At 44.5% G+C, this 22180-nt stretch overlaps 2 protein-coding genes across 3 annotated transcripts in view; one reads left to right on the top strand and one right to left on the bottom strand.

Annotated features, from left to right (window-relative positions):
- Positions 1 to 3330, top strand: part of LOC120033944 (microtubule-associated protein tau-like) — a 37602-nt gene extending 34272 nt beyond the window's left edge. Inside the window, exons 11-12 of the mRNA XM_038980348.1 lie at positions 1123 to 1278; positions 1895 to 3330. Of these exons, the coding sequence (XP_038836276.1) occupies positions 1123 to 1263 (141 nt within the window). The 3' untranslated portion in view covers positions 1264 to 1278; positions 1895 to 3330. The remainder of the gene's footprint in view (positions 1 to 1122; positions 1279 to 1894) is intronic.
- A 2035-nt stretch (positions 3331 to 5365) lies between these two features.
- The window catches only part of LOC120033889 (KAT8 regulatory NSL complex subunit 1-like), a 79133-nt gene continuing 62318 nt past the window's right edge, over positions 5366 to 22180 (bottom strand). For both annotated transcript variants that reach the window (XM_038980259.1, XM_038980260.1), the window contains exons 3-15: positions 20048 to 20189; positions 19331 to 19423; positions 18620 to 18726; positions 17082 to 17283; positions 14408 to 14579; positions 12063 to 12254; positions 10959 to 11141; positions 10464 to 10606; positions 10188 to 10312; positions 9738 to 9795; positions 9341 to 9453; positions 8345 to 8642; positions 5366 to 8092 (exon numbers count right to left, since the gene is read on the bottom strand). In XM_038980259.1, coding sequence (XP_038836187.1) covers positions 7823 to 8092; positions 8345 to 8642; positions 9341 to 9453; positions 9738 to 9795; positions 10188 to 10312; positions 10464 to 10606; positions 10959 to 11141; positions 12063 to 12254; positions 14408 to 14579; positions 17082 to 17283; positions 18620 to 18726; positions 19331 to 19423; positions 20048 to 20189 — 2098 coding nt within the window. In that variant the 3' untranslated portion in view covers positions 5366 to 7822. The remainder of the gene's footprint in view (positions 8093 to 8344; positions 8643 to 9340; positions 9454 to 9737; positions 9796 to 10187; positions 10313 to 10463; positions 10607 to 10958; positions 11142 to 12062; positions 12255 to 14407; positions 14580 to 17081; positions 17284 to 18619; positions 18727 to 19330; positions 19424 to 20047; positions 20190 to 22180) is intronic.

Below are 22180 nucleotides of genomic sequence, written 5' to 3'. Positions count from 1 at the left end.
AGCAAAGGACCTTGTGAAGATGCTGGAGGAAACAGGTACAAAAGTATCTATATCCACAGTAAAACGAGTCCTATATCGACATAACCTGAAAGGCCGCTCAGCAAGGAAGAAGCCACTGCTCCAAAACCGCCATAAAAAAGCCAGACTACGGTCTGCAACTGCACATGGGGACAAAGATCGTACTTTTTGGAGAAATGTCCTCTGGTCTGATGAAACAAAAATAGAACTGTTTGGCCATAATGACCATCATTATGTTTGGAGGAGAAAGGGGGAGGCTTGCAAGCCGAAGAACACCATCCCAACGTAAAGCACGGGGGTGGCAGCATCATGTTGTGGGGGTGCTTTGCTGCATGAGAGACTGGTGCACTTCACAAAATAGATGGCATCATGAGGCAGGAAAATGATGTGAATATATTGAAGCAACATCTCAAGACAGACAGGAAGTTAAAGCTTGGTCGCAAATGGGTCTTCCAAATGGACAATGACCCCAAACATACTTCCAAAGTTGTGGCAAAATTGCTTAAGGACAACACAGTCAAGGTATTGGATTGGCCATCACAAAGCCCTGACCTCAATCCTATAGAACATTTGTGGGCGGAACTGAAAAAGCGTGTGCGAGCAAGGAGGCCTACAAACCTGACTCAGTTACACCAGCTCTGTCAGGAGGAAAGGGCCAGAATTCACCCAACTTATTGTGGGAAGCTTGTGGAAGGTTACCCAAAATGTTTGACCCAAGTTAAACAATTTAAAGGCAATGCTACCAAATACTAATTGAGTGTATATAAACTTCTGACCCACTGGGAATGTGATGAAAGAAATAAAAGCTGAAAGAAATAATTCTCTCTACTATTATTCTGACATTTCACATTCTTAAAATAAAGTGGTGATCCTAACTGACCTAAGACAGGGAATTTCTACTTGGATTAAATGTCAGGAATTGTGAAAAACTGAGTTTAAATGTATTTGGCTAAGGTAAGTAAACTTCCGACTTCAACATTACATACATGCATTAATTTAGATTTATTTTGTTTCATTCGTTTGTTACGTTTAATTTATTTTGTTTAACCCCAACGCATGTTTTCCATCCAAACTGGATATGGTATCCATAAATGGAGAGAGAAGGAGAAGGAAGCTGAGGGGGTTTCTGGAGGAGACACCTCCCTAAATGGGGAAGGTCCTAGCCCCAGCCCTACTGGCCTCTCCACTGAGCCCCCTCAATCACCCCGTTCTGAACACAGCCCAATCGAGGGGGCGTCCTGGTAAAGCTAGAAGTCTCCAGTAAGTACACAACGTCTTACTTCAGACCAAAGTCGTCAAAATTGTCCAATCAATTGGATGGATGCAGCCACAACATAGATACTCATCCTTGAAATGAAGGCCTAAATTCCCCCATTAAAAGCACGCACCCACCCACACATGCATGCACCAGGGCAGCCAAACACACCCACCCACACAGCATGTCCATAGGACTCCACACACTATCAAGAGGGAGATTTGTATATATTTAACCACAAGAGGGCATTAACACAAAGTCAAGAGCCTTTCAAACAACAGCATCACTGGTCCTGTGTTCAGTGATATGCACATCCTCTGTTCGCCATACTACATTATGATGTCATCACATAGAAAATACAATACTGGATTTGCTCTGATTTTACTTCCACTCATCCCAGATGCAGATTATGCCTAGTCCTTGATTAGAATACATTTTTAATGGAATTTCTCCATTTAGAATACATTTTATTCCACGACTAAGCTAAATTAACGGGAAACTTGGCCCTAAAGGTTTACACACATACAATCCATGAATGATGCATAATTACACATGGAAGATTTCGCTCATCACTCTAGGTGCCCATGCTTGCCATTCACACCTAATTTATCACTCCTGCAGATTGAAAGCCACAAATTGAGTTTCCGTGAGACGGCGAAGGCCCGCACCGACCACGGAGCGGAGATTGTCCCCTTGGAGATCATCACAGGCGGCTCACCCGCCCATCTTCTCAGCAACGTGTCGTCCCCCGGAAGCCAGAACATGACAGAGACGCCGCCGCTATCCATGCTAGCCGACCAGGTCTCCGCCTCCCTCGCCAAGCAAGGCCTGTGATTCGACCACGTCCCTCCCTGAAAAAAAGCATTGTAGGTTACCAAGGGAACCAACCGCGTGATACAAAAGAGAAACGAAGAGAAAAAGAAGCACCTCACTCAGTCTCTCCCTTCTTCCTTGAAATTCAAATTCGCTCGCAGGATTTGCCGACCGGGGATATCAGTCAGTGGTCCATTAATGAACAGCTGTTTATGGTCTTGATAGTTAGGTAGACACAGGTCATGAAAACATATACGTGAAAGAAAAGCAACATTATTCTATACCCATAAACTCGCAGCCAGGCCTGCTTATAAGATACATTTACCTTACTTTACATTTAACAGTGCAATTAATTGGGCTGCTCAATTTGAACGCAAATGCTCGCATGAAAATATTGCGCATTGCCACGCTGTGGATGTTTTGAATATGCTAATTTAGGCCTTAAAATGTGAAGTAGCCAAAGACTCAACTCTTTTCTCAACTAGAAAAGGTCAGCTAAATTCAAGTGATACTGTACTATACCATTCAAACGATGTCAAGTGCCAAAAGACCGCTGCCCTTTCGTGCTTAAATCACTCCGATATTCCCCAGTTGAGAAATCCGCGAAGATTTATTTACGGGACTCTGAAATTGGAACGTTGTCGTAAACAGTTGCTGTGATGTAATGAATAGCGTGTAAGTAAGGCACATTGACTCTGCCTTTGAGATGATTAAAATAGACATCGTTTGTGAAATTATAAAATAAACTATTTATGAGAAAACACCCAAAGTATTTGACTTGGAGTTAAAGCCCATGTCCTGTTCAAAACAATTCAAGGATCCCATTGCTGAGCAATTGAAAGCAATGAAGTAATCAATGAATTATGATTTAATGGAGTAATTGGGCTACAACGTCAATCGATTGGATAAGATTGCTAATTTGAAGTTGAGGGTTTTTTGTTTGTATGGTATAGTCTACTTGCCGGTATGTTGGTGGTATATCATCAATACTATGTTTGAGAAATGTATAAATGCCTATTGGGAATATATTGACTGATTCCTTATCATAAACATAGCTCAAATTTGCCACAGTTAAAAAGTGCCTACCAATGGCTTATAAATTCACTGCTCATATCTAGTCAACATTTCAGAATAGTTAACGGTACAATTACGGAACATTCATAATTGTGATTTGTGATTATAGTATAAATTATAAATTGTGATTATAGTATTTAATGAATGCATAATAAATGCTTGCCTGGCTACCCAAACTTCTTGCTCCTGCCAAACTTCACGCCCATGGACATTCGTTTCTTCTCAGCAGTAGGTCTGGATTTGAGTAACTCCCCTCCGATTTCTAGAATGGAAATCCATTCTAGACCATCTGATTGGTCCAGAGCCAGAACACACCTGGGTATAGGGTCGTTTTGAAAATTCGTCATTGGCTTTGATACTCTGATTTGTTAGAGATGACCCAATCGCTGATGACTTTTTTAGTACAACACCCCTCATTTTGTCACCACAAACGACTTGAATGATGGCTGTCTCCGACTGAAGTATGTAGGAACGATAGAGCAGAGAAAGAATTCAGTTTGAGTGGCCAGGCAATAGAAATGCCACTGCATACCCACAACACACATGCCTAGACAATAGTCTTGATTTTCCCTGCATGAAATTCTAAAGCCTGACATAGGTTGCGCTCCAAATCTCTACCCTACTCCCGAAGTGTGCACTTGCACACTCCCTCTCTCTTGTCATAGATGATCAAATGATCATCCTCTACCTACCCACAGCGCACTACTTACGTAGCGAATTTTAACTAAAGTAAATATTTCTTCGCAATGATCGAGCACCATTTTTTTTTTAGTAGATCAAAACTTATGTTGCGCACTTTCTTTCCTACTAGTAGCCCTATTCTGTGGATGTAAGACATATTAAACTGATATTTACGAATGCTTGTAGATGCACCTGCTGACACCCCCTGTTCTTTTTGACTCCCGACCCTCACGATGCATTCTTGTTTTTGCAAGGTAGTTTTTACACACTGAAGTTCTCAAGTTGACCACTACTAAATGTGTGGCAATGATAACTGGCTAGCTCTCCTCATTCCTCATGGTCAACATGAACAATATGTACTGTACTGAACATATATACAGTGTGTTAAGCGGATTATATTAATTGTTACGATTGAACAAATCTATTCAAGGTAAGACATGTTTGCATATTAGCCCCAAAATACGAAAATCCAATATTATTTGTCACATACTTCATAAACAGGTGTAGACTAACAGTGAAACGCTTACTTATGAGCACTTCCCAACAATGCAGAGAAAAATAATAAGGAATAAACACACAATGAGTAACGATAACTTGGCTATATACACAGGGTACCAGTACCGAGTCGATGTGCAGGGGTACAAGGAAATTGAGGTATATTTGTACATATAAGTAGGGATACTAAGACTGATATTCACGTTAGTCCACACACTTTTAGACTGTTTTAGAGTATTGTAGAAAGGGTACCATAAAACAACCCTATGCACTTTGTGTGTGGTGAATGATGTTACGCAAAAGTGTACGGCTGTTTTTCCCAAATGAGTTATTTCGAAGCTGAAATTTGAAATGTCATATCACTCTTCTAGTTTTAGAACCACATACAGTAAGTGAATCTGAAGGAGTGGTTTACTATTCTGAAAGGACAGCATAACCTCAAGTTTATAATTCATTAAACGTTTTCTTAAAATGACTGACATTTTAAGCAAACTGATAATTGTACTGTAGTTAAATGTCGTGACAAGAGGGGGAGAAAGTTGGTGCAAAGGATGTTGTAGGCCTAGGACTTAATGTCATTTAACTTAAGGGAAAGAAAAGAACGTGGAAAAGACAGGGTAATTTGAGGCTTTTCAGTGTAGTAAATTACTTTTCGCCTCTTAAAAAGGGAGCAATGATACAAGTTATCTAGCTTCTCTCCTCCATGCTCTCATGTCCCGTTTTTGTTTCTCCTTCTCTGCTCAGTTTGCAGTTTTATCTTGACAGTCGTGATTGTCCTTATTGTGATGTGCATTTTATTAATATTTGGTTTACACTGATAACTTGTTGCTGTAAACGTGGATTAGGAAATAAAGTCAGTATTGGAACAGCAATGTTAAAGGTTTCTTCTTTCCATTACATTTGTGAAGACACTAAGGAGTGATGGTGTTTCAAAGTATTTCCTGTCAAACTTACCTTGTTTGTGAAATATGCGAGGGCTTTCCACATGTAGAATATACAAGATCATAGGGAACACAAGGACACAGTTGATACAATATAATTCACTTTTATTTTGAGAAGCACAAACGCTGCCTTCCCGTCGGATTCGTCAATCATACTTTTTTTTTTTGCCTCTGCATAAAGAAAAGTGTTCAATATTTTGTACTTGTCTTCTCCCTATACAATCAGGACAGCTACAGCCTGAACGTCAAACAGTTAAGTTATTTACAAAATATACTTTTTGTACAAACTATTACATGCTAAAGGATATACCAGACTCACCCACCCCCATACATCACGTTGGAAAGTATGAAAATAGCCCAGACAATACAATATCTGTTTAACACTAGTCAAACCTTCTTGAACATCGAAACAGTTTCTGGTGGGTCCTCTGAACCCCACTCGCAGACAAACCATAGTTGATCATGATTCATGACGGGGACTTCTGTGAGGAGAAAGGGATAGGGACAGGCATCGATGGTCCCTAGAAATTGAGTCAGGTTTGTCTTTTGGTCTGTCTGGACCGACCAAGGGGACACTATGGGAGAATGATTCAAAGGATTCACCAGTGAAGACCTCACGTTACCTCCTCGCAATGACAGACAGCAGAATCAAGGAAGCGGGTGAAGACAAAAATAAAGGCTCAACTGAACAGTGATCTGAAGGATTTTCCCCCCACACTCAAACATGACATGATTCCAAACTAGCAGTAATTGGAACAAGAGCAGGGCATTGGTTTGGGGCTAACATGTGGTTTTAACTGCTGGGGCAGAGCATGAATCAGACTTACCAAGTAGAAACGGCCAGGCGGCGGGGAGGTTTGGTGAGATGGTCAAAGTGACTCCACAACTGATAAATCCCTACATAGCCTCCTGTGTGTGTGATGGCCACAGCCTTCTGACTTAGTGACTCAAACATAAAAAGCCTTTTTAGATGGAGCGATTAGTCGAGAGGCTTTCTGTACAATGCTCCACTTCATCTGCTGGGAGGGACACAGCAGGGGGTGCTGGGAACTAGGGCAGCTGACTGGGCAGATCTGGGTGTTCAGTATGCACCAAACGGAATATAACAGGCAAGGACTACCTGGACTTGTTCACTTTTTTTTAACCATTACACAACATTTTCCATTTGTCTGCTCTAATGAACAACCCAAACTTGGAGTTTTCTTTTGCATTGTTACATGAAAAGCATTTGACATTTGAACTCCCAATAAGACTCAGAGCTTGAGTGATTTTAATCCAATTGTGGAACTGCATTGACAATCCAACAGGTACACTGACATTATCTGCCTTGTGCAATTCCAAAAACAGTGACACAGGAACGAGATTAATTATGTACATTTACATATTTTTCCCTAATTTGTCTCATGTTCTTTTTTTATTATACCAAGTGACATGCAAATTGCATGGCAATTATGCATTACAAGCTGGAAACATTGCACCGGATGTGAACTACGCCAACCTGTGTCAATAGCTAGGGTACAGAAATTTAAAAGAGCGAATAATGAAGGGCCTTGATTCAAGATAAAGCCAAAATACTACATTCAAAAACATAGGAGCTTTCTTTGTAATTGGAACCTGACTGCACGCTTTAGTAATTTCTTGCACATTCTCCAAACCAAATCAGAAAAGCGTGAAATAACCGCACGCACACCACAAAGAAAACGAAGACAGAAATCCAATATGCACACAGTTGAACACTCATATCGCCTCCCTACAAAGGATCATTCCTATGTAGGACAGGTGATGCGTTTTTTTTTCTGTCGTTATATTAGTTAACGTTTCACTTTGGTTTGTTTGATATCATATCGAGGGTGGTGTTACTTGCCGTGCTAAAATGATTTTATACACCGCCCGCAACCACTTGTTCCATCAGTCTATGTGACGGGGTTGAAAGGAAATATCTTATTAAACCTATATGTATAAAACAACTACACCAATGCAGACAAACAGATGAACGAAAAGCACAGACAGACATCAAGGAAAATAGCTCTGTGAAACAAGTGCTTAAAGGAACATTTCAGGTTCACGCCGATTCTCTGGGGAGGGACAAATATTATTATGTTGATTCAAGGGGACACAACATAACAAGCTATGACAACAAGGCATTGCTGTTTTTTGTTTTACTCACTCCATTTTAAACTGACATGGGGCGGGGAACAGAAAGCTACAAAGGTACACACACTGCCTGAGTGGCTGCTTAGCCCTCAGCCCATTGGCCCAGAAACAGGAAGCAACTCTATGCCCTGCTCATCACAAATTCAGCTTAATTTCTCTCCTTTTTTCATTCACTTTTATATATATTTATTCATTTCAGTGACCAGGAAAAGAACAAAACGGATTTCTGACGGGGGGTCTCTGTCTATGTTCACTAAAAACTGTGAAAGAATTTGACTGATGTTTGAATATCAAACAACAGGAGTCCATTATTCCATTGTTGATGTAGTTCTTGTTTTGAGTCTTGTGAAAGAAAAAAGTGCCGAGTCCTTTATGCAATGAGAGCCTTCGTTCATCGGTGGGAGGGTCTGGTGAGAGTGGTGGTGAGGGTGGTGGAGGAGGGGGCTTTCTGCTTGCTGCTGTCGTCAGGGGGAAGGAGCGGCGAGGGGGGACCTCCGGTGTCGGACTCAGACCTGGACGAGCCCGTCTTGCAACCGGAGATGTGGCGCATGGTTCTATAGGGGCGCTCCTCGGCGTTCCCTGGCTGCTCCTCGGGCTCCGGCGGCGGGTCGCTTTCCAGGGGGAAGCTCCTCCGGTCCCACGGGTGTACTGGGATGGGAACCTGGAGAGGGAGAGAGGAAACTCCCGTCAGAGACTGGACAAGAACCACACCACTTAACACAGGGCTATCACCCACTTATCTAAGATTACCGGTCTGTCTGTGTCCATTTATCCCCTAAAAGGCCTGGTGTCTTCTCATATATCCTCTACAATCTGCCACAGTATTCACAAAGACGGCATACACACTGATTAAACAGCTGAAGTGTGTCAACGTGTGTATAGTACGGAAGTGTATGTGCTATGGGGAGCCTACCAGTTCTTCGTAGGTGCCGTCAGGCGTGGAGCAGCGCGTGTCTTCGTTGGAGAGCAGGCGGTGGGAGTCCCTGGAGCCTATAGGGGTGTAGGAGTACCCTCCCGCTGTGTAACACCCTGGGGCGTAAGGGTAGGACAGCAGGTCGGGGCTGGCCGGGGAGCAGGGGGAGGCGGCGCTGCCGTAGTCCTGCAGGGCGTGGAAGTGGGCTGTGTCTGGGGAGGAGGGCTGCGGCGTGGAGGGGTTGGTGCTGCTCAGTAGGGGAGTAGTGCGACCGTCCAGCCGTCCACTGACATACGAACTGGAAGGGGGGAGGAGGGAGAGGGGAGTTAACTTGACATGGAGAACAGAAATGACTTCAATTGAACAGCTAGACTTCAATTGAACAGAAAGGAGAATAGCCTTAAGTAGAGAAACCTATCATCTAGATTCTAGAAGGTCAAATAGGGGCTGATTATATTTGTCCTGTTTCACCTAATGTACAAGTGGATAACCTGTATGAGTGTATGAATTGGAAATTCGTTTTTTTAATGCATATCCCAACTCGCCGAGACACCCTAGGAGAGTGGGATCAAGGCCAGGAATCACAGCGACGCTGGAGCAATTAGGGTTAAGTGCCTTGCTCAAGGGCACATCGGCAGATGTTTCACCTAATCCGCACGGGGATCTGAGAACCAGCGACCTGGCCCAGCACTCTTAACAGCTAGGCTATTTGCCAAGGTGTTCCCTGTGCTGCACTGCAGTATAACGTGCTGGATCAGGCTATTTTAGGGAGAAACGACAGTGCAAAAATGTCAAGTTTCTGAGATAAGAGCATCACAATCAATATGCAGCTCAGAACCTCATCTCTGCTACAGATCGCACCAAAAAGACTGATTCCTGGATGAATAAACAAAGTAGAAAAACCTCCACACACACTGCTTCTTGGAAAAACTATGGGGAGTGGGTGGATTAGGGCAGACCGTGGGGGGGGGGGGTGTTTTGATGTGTGTTACTGACCGGCTGCCTCTCCTCTTGGCGATGGCGCTGGCCGTCCAGCTCCAGCGGGAACGCTCCTGGTCCTCGCAGGGCTGGTGCAGCTGGGAGAACGCAGTGTCTGTCAGGTCCTCAATCTGGGAGGGAAGACGGGAGAGACACCAGCACTCCAAGTTAGTGCTGTAACACTTGATGAATGCAGCTTGCGGTCAAACGTTGGTTTGGTTATTACCATTAAATGTATTGCGTCAGAGCTACACGGTGAAAAGAGAGCAGTTCTTTGGGGGTTGGTGGCAGCTCTACCTAGATGTTTGACTTCTTTGGACAACACTGTGCAGCTGAATCATACTTCTGGTCTGCATCGGTAAACTACACCAATTGAGATTCTGAAAAGGTCATACCAAGAGAAAATCCTTTTTACCTCCTCAATGTCAGCCTCCTCAGCGATTGGCTTAGCACAAATGTCAACCTCCTTCCAACTGCAAAATGGAAGCCAGATAATTAATACATCAGTAATACACCACCCACGTGTGTGTGTGTGTGTGTGTGTGTGTGTGTGTGTGTGTGTGTGTGTGTGTGTGTGTGTGTGTGTGTGTGTGTTCAAGTGAGTGTACAGCTGATGTGCGTAGCTCTGGGCAGTCTCAGATTTAGGATCAGCTTACAGACCCCCCCCAAATCATATCCTAACAATTGTTATTTGCCCTTCTGGACATATCTAGGATCAGAATTACAGTCCCATATCCTAACCGTTATTAATCTATTAGATGGGGGGAAATACCCAAACTATCTCTGGATCTGTGCTTAGTTTCCTGACTTTAGGCAACTTCCTCATGCCGAGGTAGGCATGGCGGCCATTTTGTGTCTTGCGTACCTGGGGGTGAGGATCTCTTTGTACTGCAGTTTCTCCACGCGGGTGGTGGCAGCCACAGACATGGGGATGACGATGTTGTTGATGTCAAAGGAGCTCTCTCCCCTCCTCCTGCGGATGGGCTGATGCTGTACGGGGTAGAAGGGGAGCAGGGTCAGTCACCGTCAATCCAACTTCTAAAGTACTTCTACAAATTACGTCACCGTTATTGTTTCAATCAATCACACAGGACACGCATGCGCACACGGGTGTAAAGGCCAGATGTGGTGTGTATCGTACCGGGGTGCTGTTGAAGGAGGTGAAGGGCATGGAGCAGGTCTCTGAGGAGGCTGACAGCTGTCGGAGCAGGGAGCTGTGGGTGGGGAGCCCAGCAGATAGAGACTGGCACAGACTGCCCCCATCCAGGTACAGCTTAGGGGTGTCTGAGGAGAGAGAGAGTATGGGGGAAGAGAGAGAGAGAGAGTAGGGAAAATCATATTAAATACACTGGAATCCTCCAGACTGATTGATATACATCCATCTCTCAAGTATTCGAGCCTTAAAAATTCAGTAACTGACACTGGATAAAATGGATACTGAATAAAGATGGACCTTCTAAAAAGTTATATGGAAAGGGTCAAACGTAGAGTGAAAAACGGTGGAAGCGGTGTGACAATTACCCTTCAGAACTCATTTGAGCTGCTCAAGCTATGAGACAGGTGCTGAGTGAGGGAGAGGGAAAGATACAGAGGCAGAAAGAAAGAGGGGAAAAGAAATAGACTGTAGGCAACTTACTGTCCATACTGTCCAGTGACAGTGAGTGTTCTCGGGGTCTCTTGCGTGCGTGGCTCTTGTCGTAGGGCCCGTGGCCCTGCTCCCCTCGGTAGTGGGGGCGGCCCTCCAGCTTGGTGGACCCCAGCAGGCTGTCCAGCTGATGCCTGTGTAGCTTCTCTGAACGCACCTTGTGGTGGGACAGGCCTGGGGAGTGGGTAGAGCAACATGGGGGGGGGTTAGGCAGTGTGTATATTTTTTCCGCACACACACACACACAAACAAACACATAGGGATATATTGTCTATTATATGAATATATTTTCTACAACCAGTCAATATATATATATTTCCGATTTTGTCCAACAGTGTTAATTGACTGTAAAAAAAAAAATCCTCATAAAATAGACCCCACCACAACACTAAAGCGGTCATATTTTCAGCAAGGTCTGTGAGTGAGTGGGTCTGCGTGAGAGTAAAAATGCGAACAAAACTGGCTTAGAAATGTACATTTTAACATTGTGCTGAGAAACTCTGGAGAGCACTGAGCATCAATTATGTAACGTCGTAATGAAATGATTATCAGTGTATCACGCTCCATCCATCTGTGCTCTCTGAATAGGGTCCATGCATTCTAAGCAGAAAACTACCTAAGCTTCTTTATCAATCACACTGAGAGGAAAGCGCTGAGTCACTGTATTTACCAGGAAATGCTGGGCCACACACTCACACCTGAATACTACAGAGTACCAAACAAAAGAAACGCTTGTTATGTAGGACTGTGAAATTTCAGGCTGGTGGGGCCTCGTACGTTTCGCGTTGTTACACAAGTATATGAACCGACAATACTGATCATATCTCTAAGAGCTTTGCAAAACTAAGAGATCCTTCCTATACGTCACCTTAGTGTACATTTGGGTCTGTTGCGTTACACAACATTTAAGGTGTAGAAAATGAACATGCTTAGAGATAAATGGCTAAACTAGCCTTCCCTACTGGGAGGCAATACCCCGGTGCTTGGCTTAAAGTCTAAGGCTTTTAGAGTTGATGAGCCTTTATCTACGGACTGTGGAGAGGAGGGAGTTGGTCATCTTGTGTATGTCTTTGGAGGTGAAGAGGCTTTACTTACGGACTGTGGAGAGGAGGGAGTTGGTCATCTTGTGTTTGTCTTTGGAGGTGAAGGAGGCGGAGGGGTCGTGAGGGCGTCCCACGGAGAGCTTGTGTTTCAGGGAGAGCTTCTTCAGGGGTTTGATCTTCTCCAGGGGCCGGCTGTTCCAGTGGGACTTCAGGAGGCGCTGCAGGTGCAGACTCATCGTCACGTCTGCATAAACACACGGGGGGGGGGGGGGGGGGGGGGGTTGTGGTTAGCAGCAGAAATACGTTTTTTTTTTTTTTATATTTTTTTTTACAAGCTCTCAAACTATGCTGTTTATGACTCATGCTTTATTGATAATTCATTGTCCATATAGTTCAGCTGATCATTATCTTTTACTTGTGTTTTACATTGTATGACATCAAATGTTATGTTTGTTTCTGCATATGTAGAAGAAAAAGAAACGCACACCTATTTAGGCGAGGTGCTGGCTAGCGGAGTAGAAAACTGAAAATAAAGGAGAGCCGCACACTCTAGGAGCTCAGATGCAAAAATTGAATTACCAACGTTTCGACAGCTAAGCTGTCTTCATCAGGGTATAATCACAAACACTGCGGTATGACTCGTTTATATAGTGTCAAGACACACAGGTGTCTGTAATCATGGCCAAGAGTGGCCTAATATCATTGGTTAATTCTCAAATATTAAAATGGCATACAAAGAGCAGCATACAAAAAACAAATGGATAGCATACGATCATAGATTCATTTTAGACTACACAAGCTTTCAAACAATTACAATGGCAAAGTCACAATAATCACAAGAATGGCTTCAGATCAAAGTCTACGTTGAGACCGAAGGGAGCAAGGGTCTTTAAATTAAAGATCCAGGCAGCCTCTCGTTTTAACAATAAATTATCAAGGTCACCCCCTCTCCTAGGGAGGGTGACATGTTCGATGCCAATATAACGAAGAGACGAAATCGAGTGGTTTGCTTCCAAAAAGTGGGCCGCAACTGGGTAAGTCAAGTTTTTGCACCTAATGGTGCTACGATGCTCTGAGATACGTACTTTTAATTCGCGCTTTGTTTTACCCACATAATTGTTACCACAACGACAAGTTATAAGATAAATAACTGCCTTAGTGGAGCACGTAATAACACCTTTGATTGGGATCGATTTCCCCGTTTGTGGGTGTTTGAAGGATCTACATTTATAAGTGCCATTGCATTGAGCACAGCCATTACACTTGTAATTTCCATCTAGTAGGGGCGCAAATAGTGTATGTTTCTGCATATGTACCAAGATGTTCAAATAAACCTACACCTAAACACATTGGCCCGGCAAAACAGAAACAAAGCACCGGTCAGGTATCGAGAACTGTATAGGCGTAGATTCTAGGGGGACTACAGATCAGATCAAACTTATAAAAACGACAAACCCCGCCAACCGTGCACTATTAAAAAGGCCAACGCCGTTGTGTGTGCCAGCTACAGCAGGTGGTAGCCCCTCGCTACCACCTTCAGACAGACAGTAGCATTGCATGGTCATAGACCGCATTGCCTGTTCAACCACCAACCATCGCCTCTCTCACCAGTTGACCTACTTGACTGCACCATCCATCTCCAGCCAGTCCTTTATACCTCATTACGCTGCAGACTTTTGAAGCTTTCACATCTCTCAGGCCTAGCTAGCTGGCTAGCTCCTCTCATGTGGAAAAGGCACATCTGGGACTGGGAGAGAGGGGGAGGGTGGATGCATTGAGCAGCAGTGCTTTGACAGAGCGTCAGAGTGGATTTCTCACTCAATCCACCAGGGGGAGGACTTCAGCAAGTCCAGACCGGAAGCTCTAGAAGCCCCTCCACCCCTGCTGACCCCCCTGAGGATTTGGCCTGCTTTCATCCTGCTCTCTACATCCTATTTCCCCTTGCCTTTAATCTTAGCACTGGCAGGCCCAAGAGTCAGAATGAAATAAACGCTACATGACATGTGTCGAACAATGACCCTTGATTGGATTGAAGCTGGTGGTGCTGCAAGTTCTCGATACGTCAAAGCTACAGCTCAATTTCTGCCTAGAAAATAGTCTGTATAAAATGGGGTGCGCCTAAGTATTCAATACTGGATCTTTATCACTTATAAACCAACTATGCTGCTCCACTACCCAGCAAGCACAGGATGGCACAGCAACCCCTGTCCCTTGTTAGCCAACCCTTGACCCGGGGCATGACGAGGTCGGAGCTACTTACAACTGTGAGAGAAAAGATGTGGTGCACGTAGCTACTAGGCGTACCCTGTTTTAATGCAACGTTGTCTCCGGCGGGAGCGGGTTTGGATGCGTGTTTATGATCAAATCAATTTAAATCAATCAACCAATCAATCTTACCGTCTGAGAGGGAGAGGATGGGGTGCACGCAGGGATCGAACTGGGACAGCCTCTCCAGTAGAGGGCGCTCGTACTGGACGTCAGAGGAGGAGAGGGTGCGGCCGCCACACGTCATACACTGGGGGTTGACCTCGCAGCCGCAGCGAGGACCCGGTACGCACAGCCTCTGGCCCTGGAGAAGAGAGGGAGGGAGGGGGAAGGAAAGTGGGATGATTCTTTAAACATATTTAACCAGGTAGGCCTGAGTAATTGAGTGAGTACAAATTCTCAATGCAATAACAAGCGTGTAATATCCAGACACATGGGGAACATGTAAACAACAGAGGGAAGCTCGGATAGAACTAGTCATCATATTCCTGTTCCAGCAACAACATACTGTTGCACAACAGCAATGAAACCGCTGCAAACATGGAAACTTTCTACAACGCCTGCCTTCTTGCAAGGCAACCAAAAATTGGACCAGATTCAAATTGTTTAAGAAATAAAACATGCACAGATAGCACCATTAGCTTAGCTTTTATTGCCATAGCGTAGGCGAAGCCTTTGAAACTGCGGCGGTGCTGGTTTAACAAGATAAGCCAGAGTTCCTGTTTAGTTTATGGCTTTAACAACTATCTGAAACACTAGGAGCTGAGAGGACAGCTTGTTTACAGCGCGTTCCCGTTATGTCGGCGTTTCCTGTTACTGAACAGAGTAGGAGTGTTGATCTAGGATAAGTGCCCCCCCCCCATCCCGTCCAGCCAAACCTTTTTGAATTGTGGGTTTCTGTCAGGCAGCTCCTCCTAGTCGAGAAATATAACAACACGTCTGGTTTTAATAGAACACGAGTTAGCAGCATTCAGCCCTACCTGTGTCGTTGGAAACTAGCCACCTGTTCCAAGACCACTTCGCATGAAGGAATAGACCTCTTTGCAGAACGCAGAGGTAGAAGACATGTAGACTATGTACACACACCGAGGGTATGAGAGTTCTAATGCAGATCCTTAAATGTACTGGGGTGGAGGGCTGGTGGTCACTCCTCACTAACCCATATGCTGTAGTTAGTACATTAACAAAACACGTACACTCCCCACGTGGAATCACACTTAATGCTAGTACAAACACAGATGCTCGCATGTCCTTTTCACACTTGTAACTCAAGACACGCACAGACCGGCATACATTCACTTTTTTAGCCACTTGTCCTCTGGACAAGTAGGACCGATTTTGTACTTATCCAAAAGCTCAAGTCACTTGATGGTCTGTAACACCGTGGGCCAAAAGGGTGACTTGATGCAAGGTATCACTTTACAAAATACAATGACCATTATTATTACCATACAGAGAATCACAAAAAATGTAGGCTACCCTCTGCCAACAGGCTTCTTTGCATATTCAAGCCTGTCTGAAAATAGAACACTGCCCCTTTAAGGCTCTCCTGGAGGATGGTTGGCCGAAAACATATTACAACTAAAAACATTGTCTTTATAACATACTTCCCTAATTTAATGAATCAGGGATCAAACGGCTACGGTTGGCTACCTCAAAGCAAGGTAAGTAACATGTTTATCTGCATTGTAAGGCTAAAATATTCAGGTTTCAGTGGAGATCTATTGACAGCATTGGGAATAATTTGTCATTTGGGCTTGGATCAAATCATACAAATATTTTAACGCTGTCAGAATGACATGGCCAATGTTTAATATAGCTTTTCAAATGTGTCAGATTTATTTCTCAACTCCCAATTTTGAGTGCTTGAGAGGCGGTTTCACAACAGGAGCATTACACCCGTTCATTATTCACGACGAGTGCTAGTGGAATGTTTGTTTGGGATGTCGGACATGACAACGACATTAATAGATGTAGCTTTTAGATAAATACTTAACTAGCCAGGCGACACGATATGTTTTGAATTGCCTCTCTAGTTTAATAGGATGTCCATCATTATTTTATAGACCTACCTGCTGTAATGTCTCCCTCTCTCTCCTCGGGCCCAATCAAACAGGCACAAAGCAGGTGATGCCCACGCCATGACTTTTCAAGGATTTTCATGACCATACGAACCCTGTTTGCTGACCAAAAAATGGGCTAAACCTGGGCAAATAACTCACTAACTAGCAAGGGATATGAAGAAATGTGCAAACGTGGCTACGTGCGGCTCTGATCTCAAAAGTGATGGACATACCCAGCCTTTCAATGCAATACAATCATATTCTGATGGCGCTCTGCATAAATTGGGAGAACAGAGCACAACAAAGCATGTGGAGGATACTCTGGACCAATTCTGATGTGAGTAATTGTTTGATACTGTGACTTGTGTGATTTCTTTTACTTGTCCATCCGGACGACATACAGTATTCTATATTCTGCTTATATTCAGTATTTTTATATTCTGCTTGTCTCACAAACCGGACAAGCGTTAATATCGCGCCGTGAACAAATATACACACACACCAATCCACCACCCATGAGTAAAAGGACACACATTGCAGATTGTATAGCCTATATGGATATGCTCAGACAAAAATCTGCCAACCCCTCTGTAGTTCAAGGACACTGAGTCATACTAGCAAACAATACACCCATTCACTACCCAGTAAACAACAAAAAAAGAGCTGAAAACACACAGAATGACAAATGTAGCAGTGGAAGCGTACCAACACAAAGACATTACAACACACACACACAAACAAACCTTGCGGTTGAGGTTGGTGACGGTGCTAGGCCTGACGAGGCGTCGTCTCTTGCAGCTGAGGAGGGGGCGTGTGCGGGCCGCCACACACGTGTCGTCCTGAGGGGAGCACGGTAGCTGGTGCTGGGACGAGGGCAGGCTCTGCTGCTGCTGCTTCCTCAGCTGCTCCTCCAGGTCAGAACACTCTGGAGAACCAGGCCGCAGGCTGGAGGGAGGGACAGTCACTCATCAATACTACGCTACACGAAAGAAGAAACCCTGTGCACAGCAGTGCATCTAGACCTGACAGATGTTAGCGCCGAGTCCATTAGTGCTTTTTGAGGTCGGTTTCGATTATTTGGGTTGAATGCTGTAACACTGAAATAACACAATACAAGTCCCATTAATGGTAGTGACTTTTCATCACCCATCATTACACCACTACCCATTATTACTTATTAACCATCATTTATTCACATTACTTCAATAAAAATATTTCAGTTCTGTATATTTGATGACTTTATTTAATTCCAAGTCATCATCTCATCTCTATAGAGCCAATGCTTTCTGACAAAAATCACTATTTTGTAGTTCTTCAACGTAAATAAGGCATACTTTTATGACTGTTGAATACCAACTATCAAATCACTTGGATCATGTATTTTCAGGTAGTGATACCTAGCGAAGCAACAGATGCTCTCTATATCACCTCACAATCGCGCATTCTTCTGCCTCTTCCCTAGCAGGCATAAATGAAACAGAGACCGGACAAGTAGACGTACAATGGATTATGGTCATTGTAGTTAATTACCACGTTTTATGAGCTAAACTATGTAGAATATTGGCCTGTTGGAAACTACAACTCCCTACTACATCGCACAGTTCAGGCTGGATCTGATTTATCTCTAGAGAAACGGTGCAATGTGCACATTGAGCTCACAGAATAAAACTGAACAACATGGAACTCAAATAATTGAACCGATGTCGGTCAACTAGTTTAAAAACCTGAAAAATAACAGAAAATTTGGATAGTCGCTCAGCACTAACAAATATGGACAATCTATGTCTATAGACTTATGACATAAGCTGCAGGGAAGATCGCTGATCAACACTGCAATACATGACTCTGTATATTACTACTACTACGATTGATAATGTTCATCATGATAATTCTGGATTTATGTTTTGACTGTCCATTGAGAAGCTTAATTTGGTAGGTCTCAATGTAACAGCATGGGGGGAAAACTCCCATCCCATTTATAAGGAGTGTGAATACGTATCACTCGGTGACAGAATGATTATGCCATTCACAGTTCTGCATTCCACTAGATGAAAAAGGCTGCAGCATGAACACATGTACGTACAAGCTTGTACAGTGCTGTGTGTACAAACCCTGTGGTATGTTTGGGAAGAACAGTGAGCAGCTGCAATTCCCACATGGATCATGTCCCCTCACACACACCCCCCTTTGTTCAGACGGAGTGGTTGGCATAGAGGCTGCCTTGCTGAAAGGACACACATCTAGTGGACGGGTAAAGAGGGTTCATTCCATCGCGTCGTACCTGTTGATGATCCCGTTGACCCGTCTCCCGGACGCGCAACCTTTCCTCAGGCCCGTTTCCACGGAGACCGTTCCGGGACCTTCCGCCCCACCGTCTGAGCCGCACTCCTGGAACCAAAGACAAGGTTGGCACGGCTAACATGGAACTCCCCTTCGAAACTCTCTCCCAACCCACCCTCCTCAACTCCATTCCACTACAGCCTAGCCCAGAACAGTTGAATGACCTAGTGAATTCCTCGGGCCACAACTGAATGGATAGAAAGGTCAACACTACTTGGCATGACAAAACAAAGACCACCACTGTTTTGGGACCTCCCCCTCCTCTTCCCGAGATAGTAGTCCCTCCTCCCTCCCTCCCAAGTCCCGGGGGCTGGTTGGGGTTCTGTGGGAGAGTCTTGTTCCCGTCTCTCTATTTTGGGCACAGTGCCAGGGTGCCATCTTGAGCGGTGTCTTCTCTCCCTCCCTCTTCTCTTTCTCCCCTGAACTGGTAGGGAGGGACCACACTAAGTGGAAAAGTCGCATCTGATTCTTTCTCTATGAAAACAGCGCATCATACTACATGACTTAAGAGGATGTCAGCACTAATTGAATTGTGTACCTATTCATCTAAAACTAGGACATGTTTAGGATACGCGAGTTGATGTCGAAGAAATGAAGACACACAGGCTTGTTGAGGATCTGATTGGACAGTTACATCGTCAGACTCATTTACCTTTATTACCGGGCAACCAACAGGCTCCGCCTTCACCTCCCCGTCCTCAGGTGACACGTCAAAGGGGGAGGTCTCTGCCAGCATTATGGAACCCTACGAGAGCGCAGATAGGCCAGGGTGAGCTCTTCAGTCCTTCTGATTCATAACACCAGAGGTAACAGTGGCTTTGCACCAATGTAACTGGTTTTGGTGTAGCCACAGACAAGGTAAGGGGCACCATGAACAAGCTACACATTTTACCAGGAAGGCTATGATATTCCACTGGGAAATTACAGTTGGATGGATGAAGTGAGAGAAAGAAGGAAAGAAAAAGTGGGAGAAGCAGAGGATAAGAGTGGGGAAGAAAATGAGGGCTAAAAGCAGACAGGCATGTCAGAGGTATCGAGGTTCGCAACATACTCTTGATAAGAACAAAGTAGAAAAGCGTTCCCACTTTTCTCATCCGTAGTCGAGGTGTGAGCTAAGCTAGTTTGAGCGCGGGGATTGAGAGACACGTTAGGTCACATGACATGCTTCTACATCCCCATCTACCAATGACATGACTTTCACCCGGTCCGCCCCTTCCCTTCCACTCTTGAATGTGTTGCCAGGGCAACCAGGTGGCTGAGACTGAGGGTGCTGACCATAGAGAAACACTGAATTACTTTTTAATTTTAAAAAACATGTAACCAGTGTTAAGAACCAGTGTTGTATGTATTGTGTGGTGGTGGTGCTGACCTTGTTGGAGCGGAGCTGACGGTAGATGTCCGTCTGCTGGCGGATGCGGTACTCCAGGTCAGACACGTGGGCCTGCAGCCAGTTCCAGTGGCTGACTATGGAGGCCCTATCCACCGCGTAGCGCCCCTCCGCACGTCTCCATCTGTCGGTTAGAGCGAGAGGAGGACAGGGTCAGAGCAGAGAAGGGAGTGTGCGCGTCAGTGTGAGAGAGAGATTGTGTGTGGGAAGTGTGATTGCTTGTTTGGAGGAGGGTCCGTGAGGGCTCCGAGGTCAGTGACAAGGACTTTTGGAATGAAGTAAAGGGGCGTCACACAAATAACACTAATGGGAAAAAAAGCCTCAAAAACATCCACCCGCCTTCATTCACAACACTAGCCACAGACTTTTGTTATTACATCTAAGCCACCACACACACGGGATGGACGGGTGTGGTTATTCGAACGGGCGTTAGTATTTGGTTACTTACAAGTTCATTAAAAAAAATGTAAAGGCTTTGTCTAAAATTTGATTTAATTATCTGTGACATTGCTACATTCTAGGACAGACCTTGCCACTCGAAATGTTTATATAACAACAGTTCTTACGAATGCGCCCCATAAAAAAGACGCATCGGTAGCCTCGACACTTTTCACACGTCTAGCTCGTTATTGCCGGTCAATCAATCAGAGAAGCTTCACGTGTAGCAAGTGAATTGGGACATTTCTAACCAATGGAAAATCCCCCTCTCTCCAACAAGCAAAGTGCACCACCTCTCCTGAGTCACGTGAGCAAGTTGCCATTGAAGTATAAAAATATATATATTCATGATATTATTTGAATAGTAAAATCAAATGCCCATGCCTAACACACACACACTTCCAGTCCCCCAGTGACTGATGACCTTTATTGTAATCAAATCGACACTTTCTCTTGGCTCCCCGAGCTGCTCGACTTTGTTTGTATTTCTTACGTTTAAATAGCAGTAGCAGCACAAAACTGTAGTGTTCTACACCTGGGCCTGCACGCCATCATGTCGAAATCTTGGCTTGATGTGAGCGAAGGACATTTTGGGTAGGAAATGACTCAAGATTCCCCTCGATCACACTCTGTCCCAGAAAGAGGGAGAGAGAGAGAAAAACAAGGGTGGGAGGTTGCGACAGAGAAGACCGGGACAACGAGGGCAAGAAACGAGGGCAAGAAATCAGTGCAATGGGGGTAAAAGAGAGGGCGGGGTAAAAGAGAGGGCAGGGAAAAGAGAGATGATCAGTAATGGAGAAAGTGAAGAGAGCGAGAGAAAAAGAGAGGGCTGCTATGTTCTTTCTATAGAGCCAACATTACATAACCCACTTTCCTATCAGTCTGGTGAGATGGCTGGAGACCAGTGAGGCCTCTGCTGTTACAGGCCCTCCTCCTCCTCCTTCCCCACCCCCTCATCTACTCTGACTGGAATTTAGAGGACAACCTCTCAACAAACATTGCATCCCAAATGGCACACTATTCCCTATTTAGCGCACTCATTTTGACCGTGGTCCATAGGGCTCTGGTGAAAAGTAGTCAACTATATAGGGGATAGGGTATCATTTGGGACAGTGCCGCCGGTTCAAGACTCGCCCAAGCACCCATCCCCCTACGGCTCTCATTCTCACCCTCTTTACAGCTATCAATAATCAGTACAAACCAACCGAACAAGGTCCCTTTTGGCTTAGAAGGGGCTGTGTTCTCTCTTCCAGAATCTCTTATACCGACAAAGAGACTAGTATAGCCAAAACATGCTGTTTTTTAAGAATGTGGCAATGTAAAATAGAAAACGTCTTTCCAAGAGTCAGAGACTTTATGTCATACATTCAGAAGAAGGTTCCAAAGTTTCGCCTGTCTACACGGGCACAAACACACACACACTGTTTCATGACGGCTGGATATAAATACACTCCTCTTCACAGTTCCCTTTAGGAAAAAGACATGATCAAATGGATGTGCATGAGAACATGCATGTATAATCCCTCTCTTTAGCACAATCACACACACACACAAAACTGTAGGAAAAAGGAAAGTAAGGCAGCCTCCAATTTCCATTGGTAGTGTGATCTAGCAAAAGGAGCGTGACGTGGCCAGTTCCATAAAGGTAGCCAGTGAGCAACAACATATGGGAGGACT

The sequence above is a fragment of the Salvelinus namaycush genome, chromosome 41, assembly GCF_016432855.1.
Source record: "Salvelinus namaycush isolate Seneca chromosome 41, SaNama_1.0, whole genome shotgun sequence".
Taxonomy (NCBI): Eukaryota; Metazoa; Chordata; class Actinopteri; order Salmoniformes; family Salmonidae; genus Salvelinus; species Salvelinus namaycush.
Note: the sequence above shows the minus strand (reverse complement) of the source record. Positions and strands in the feature narration are given on the sequence as shown.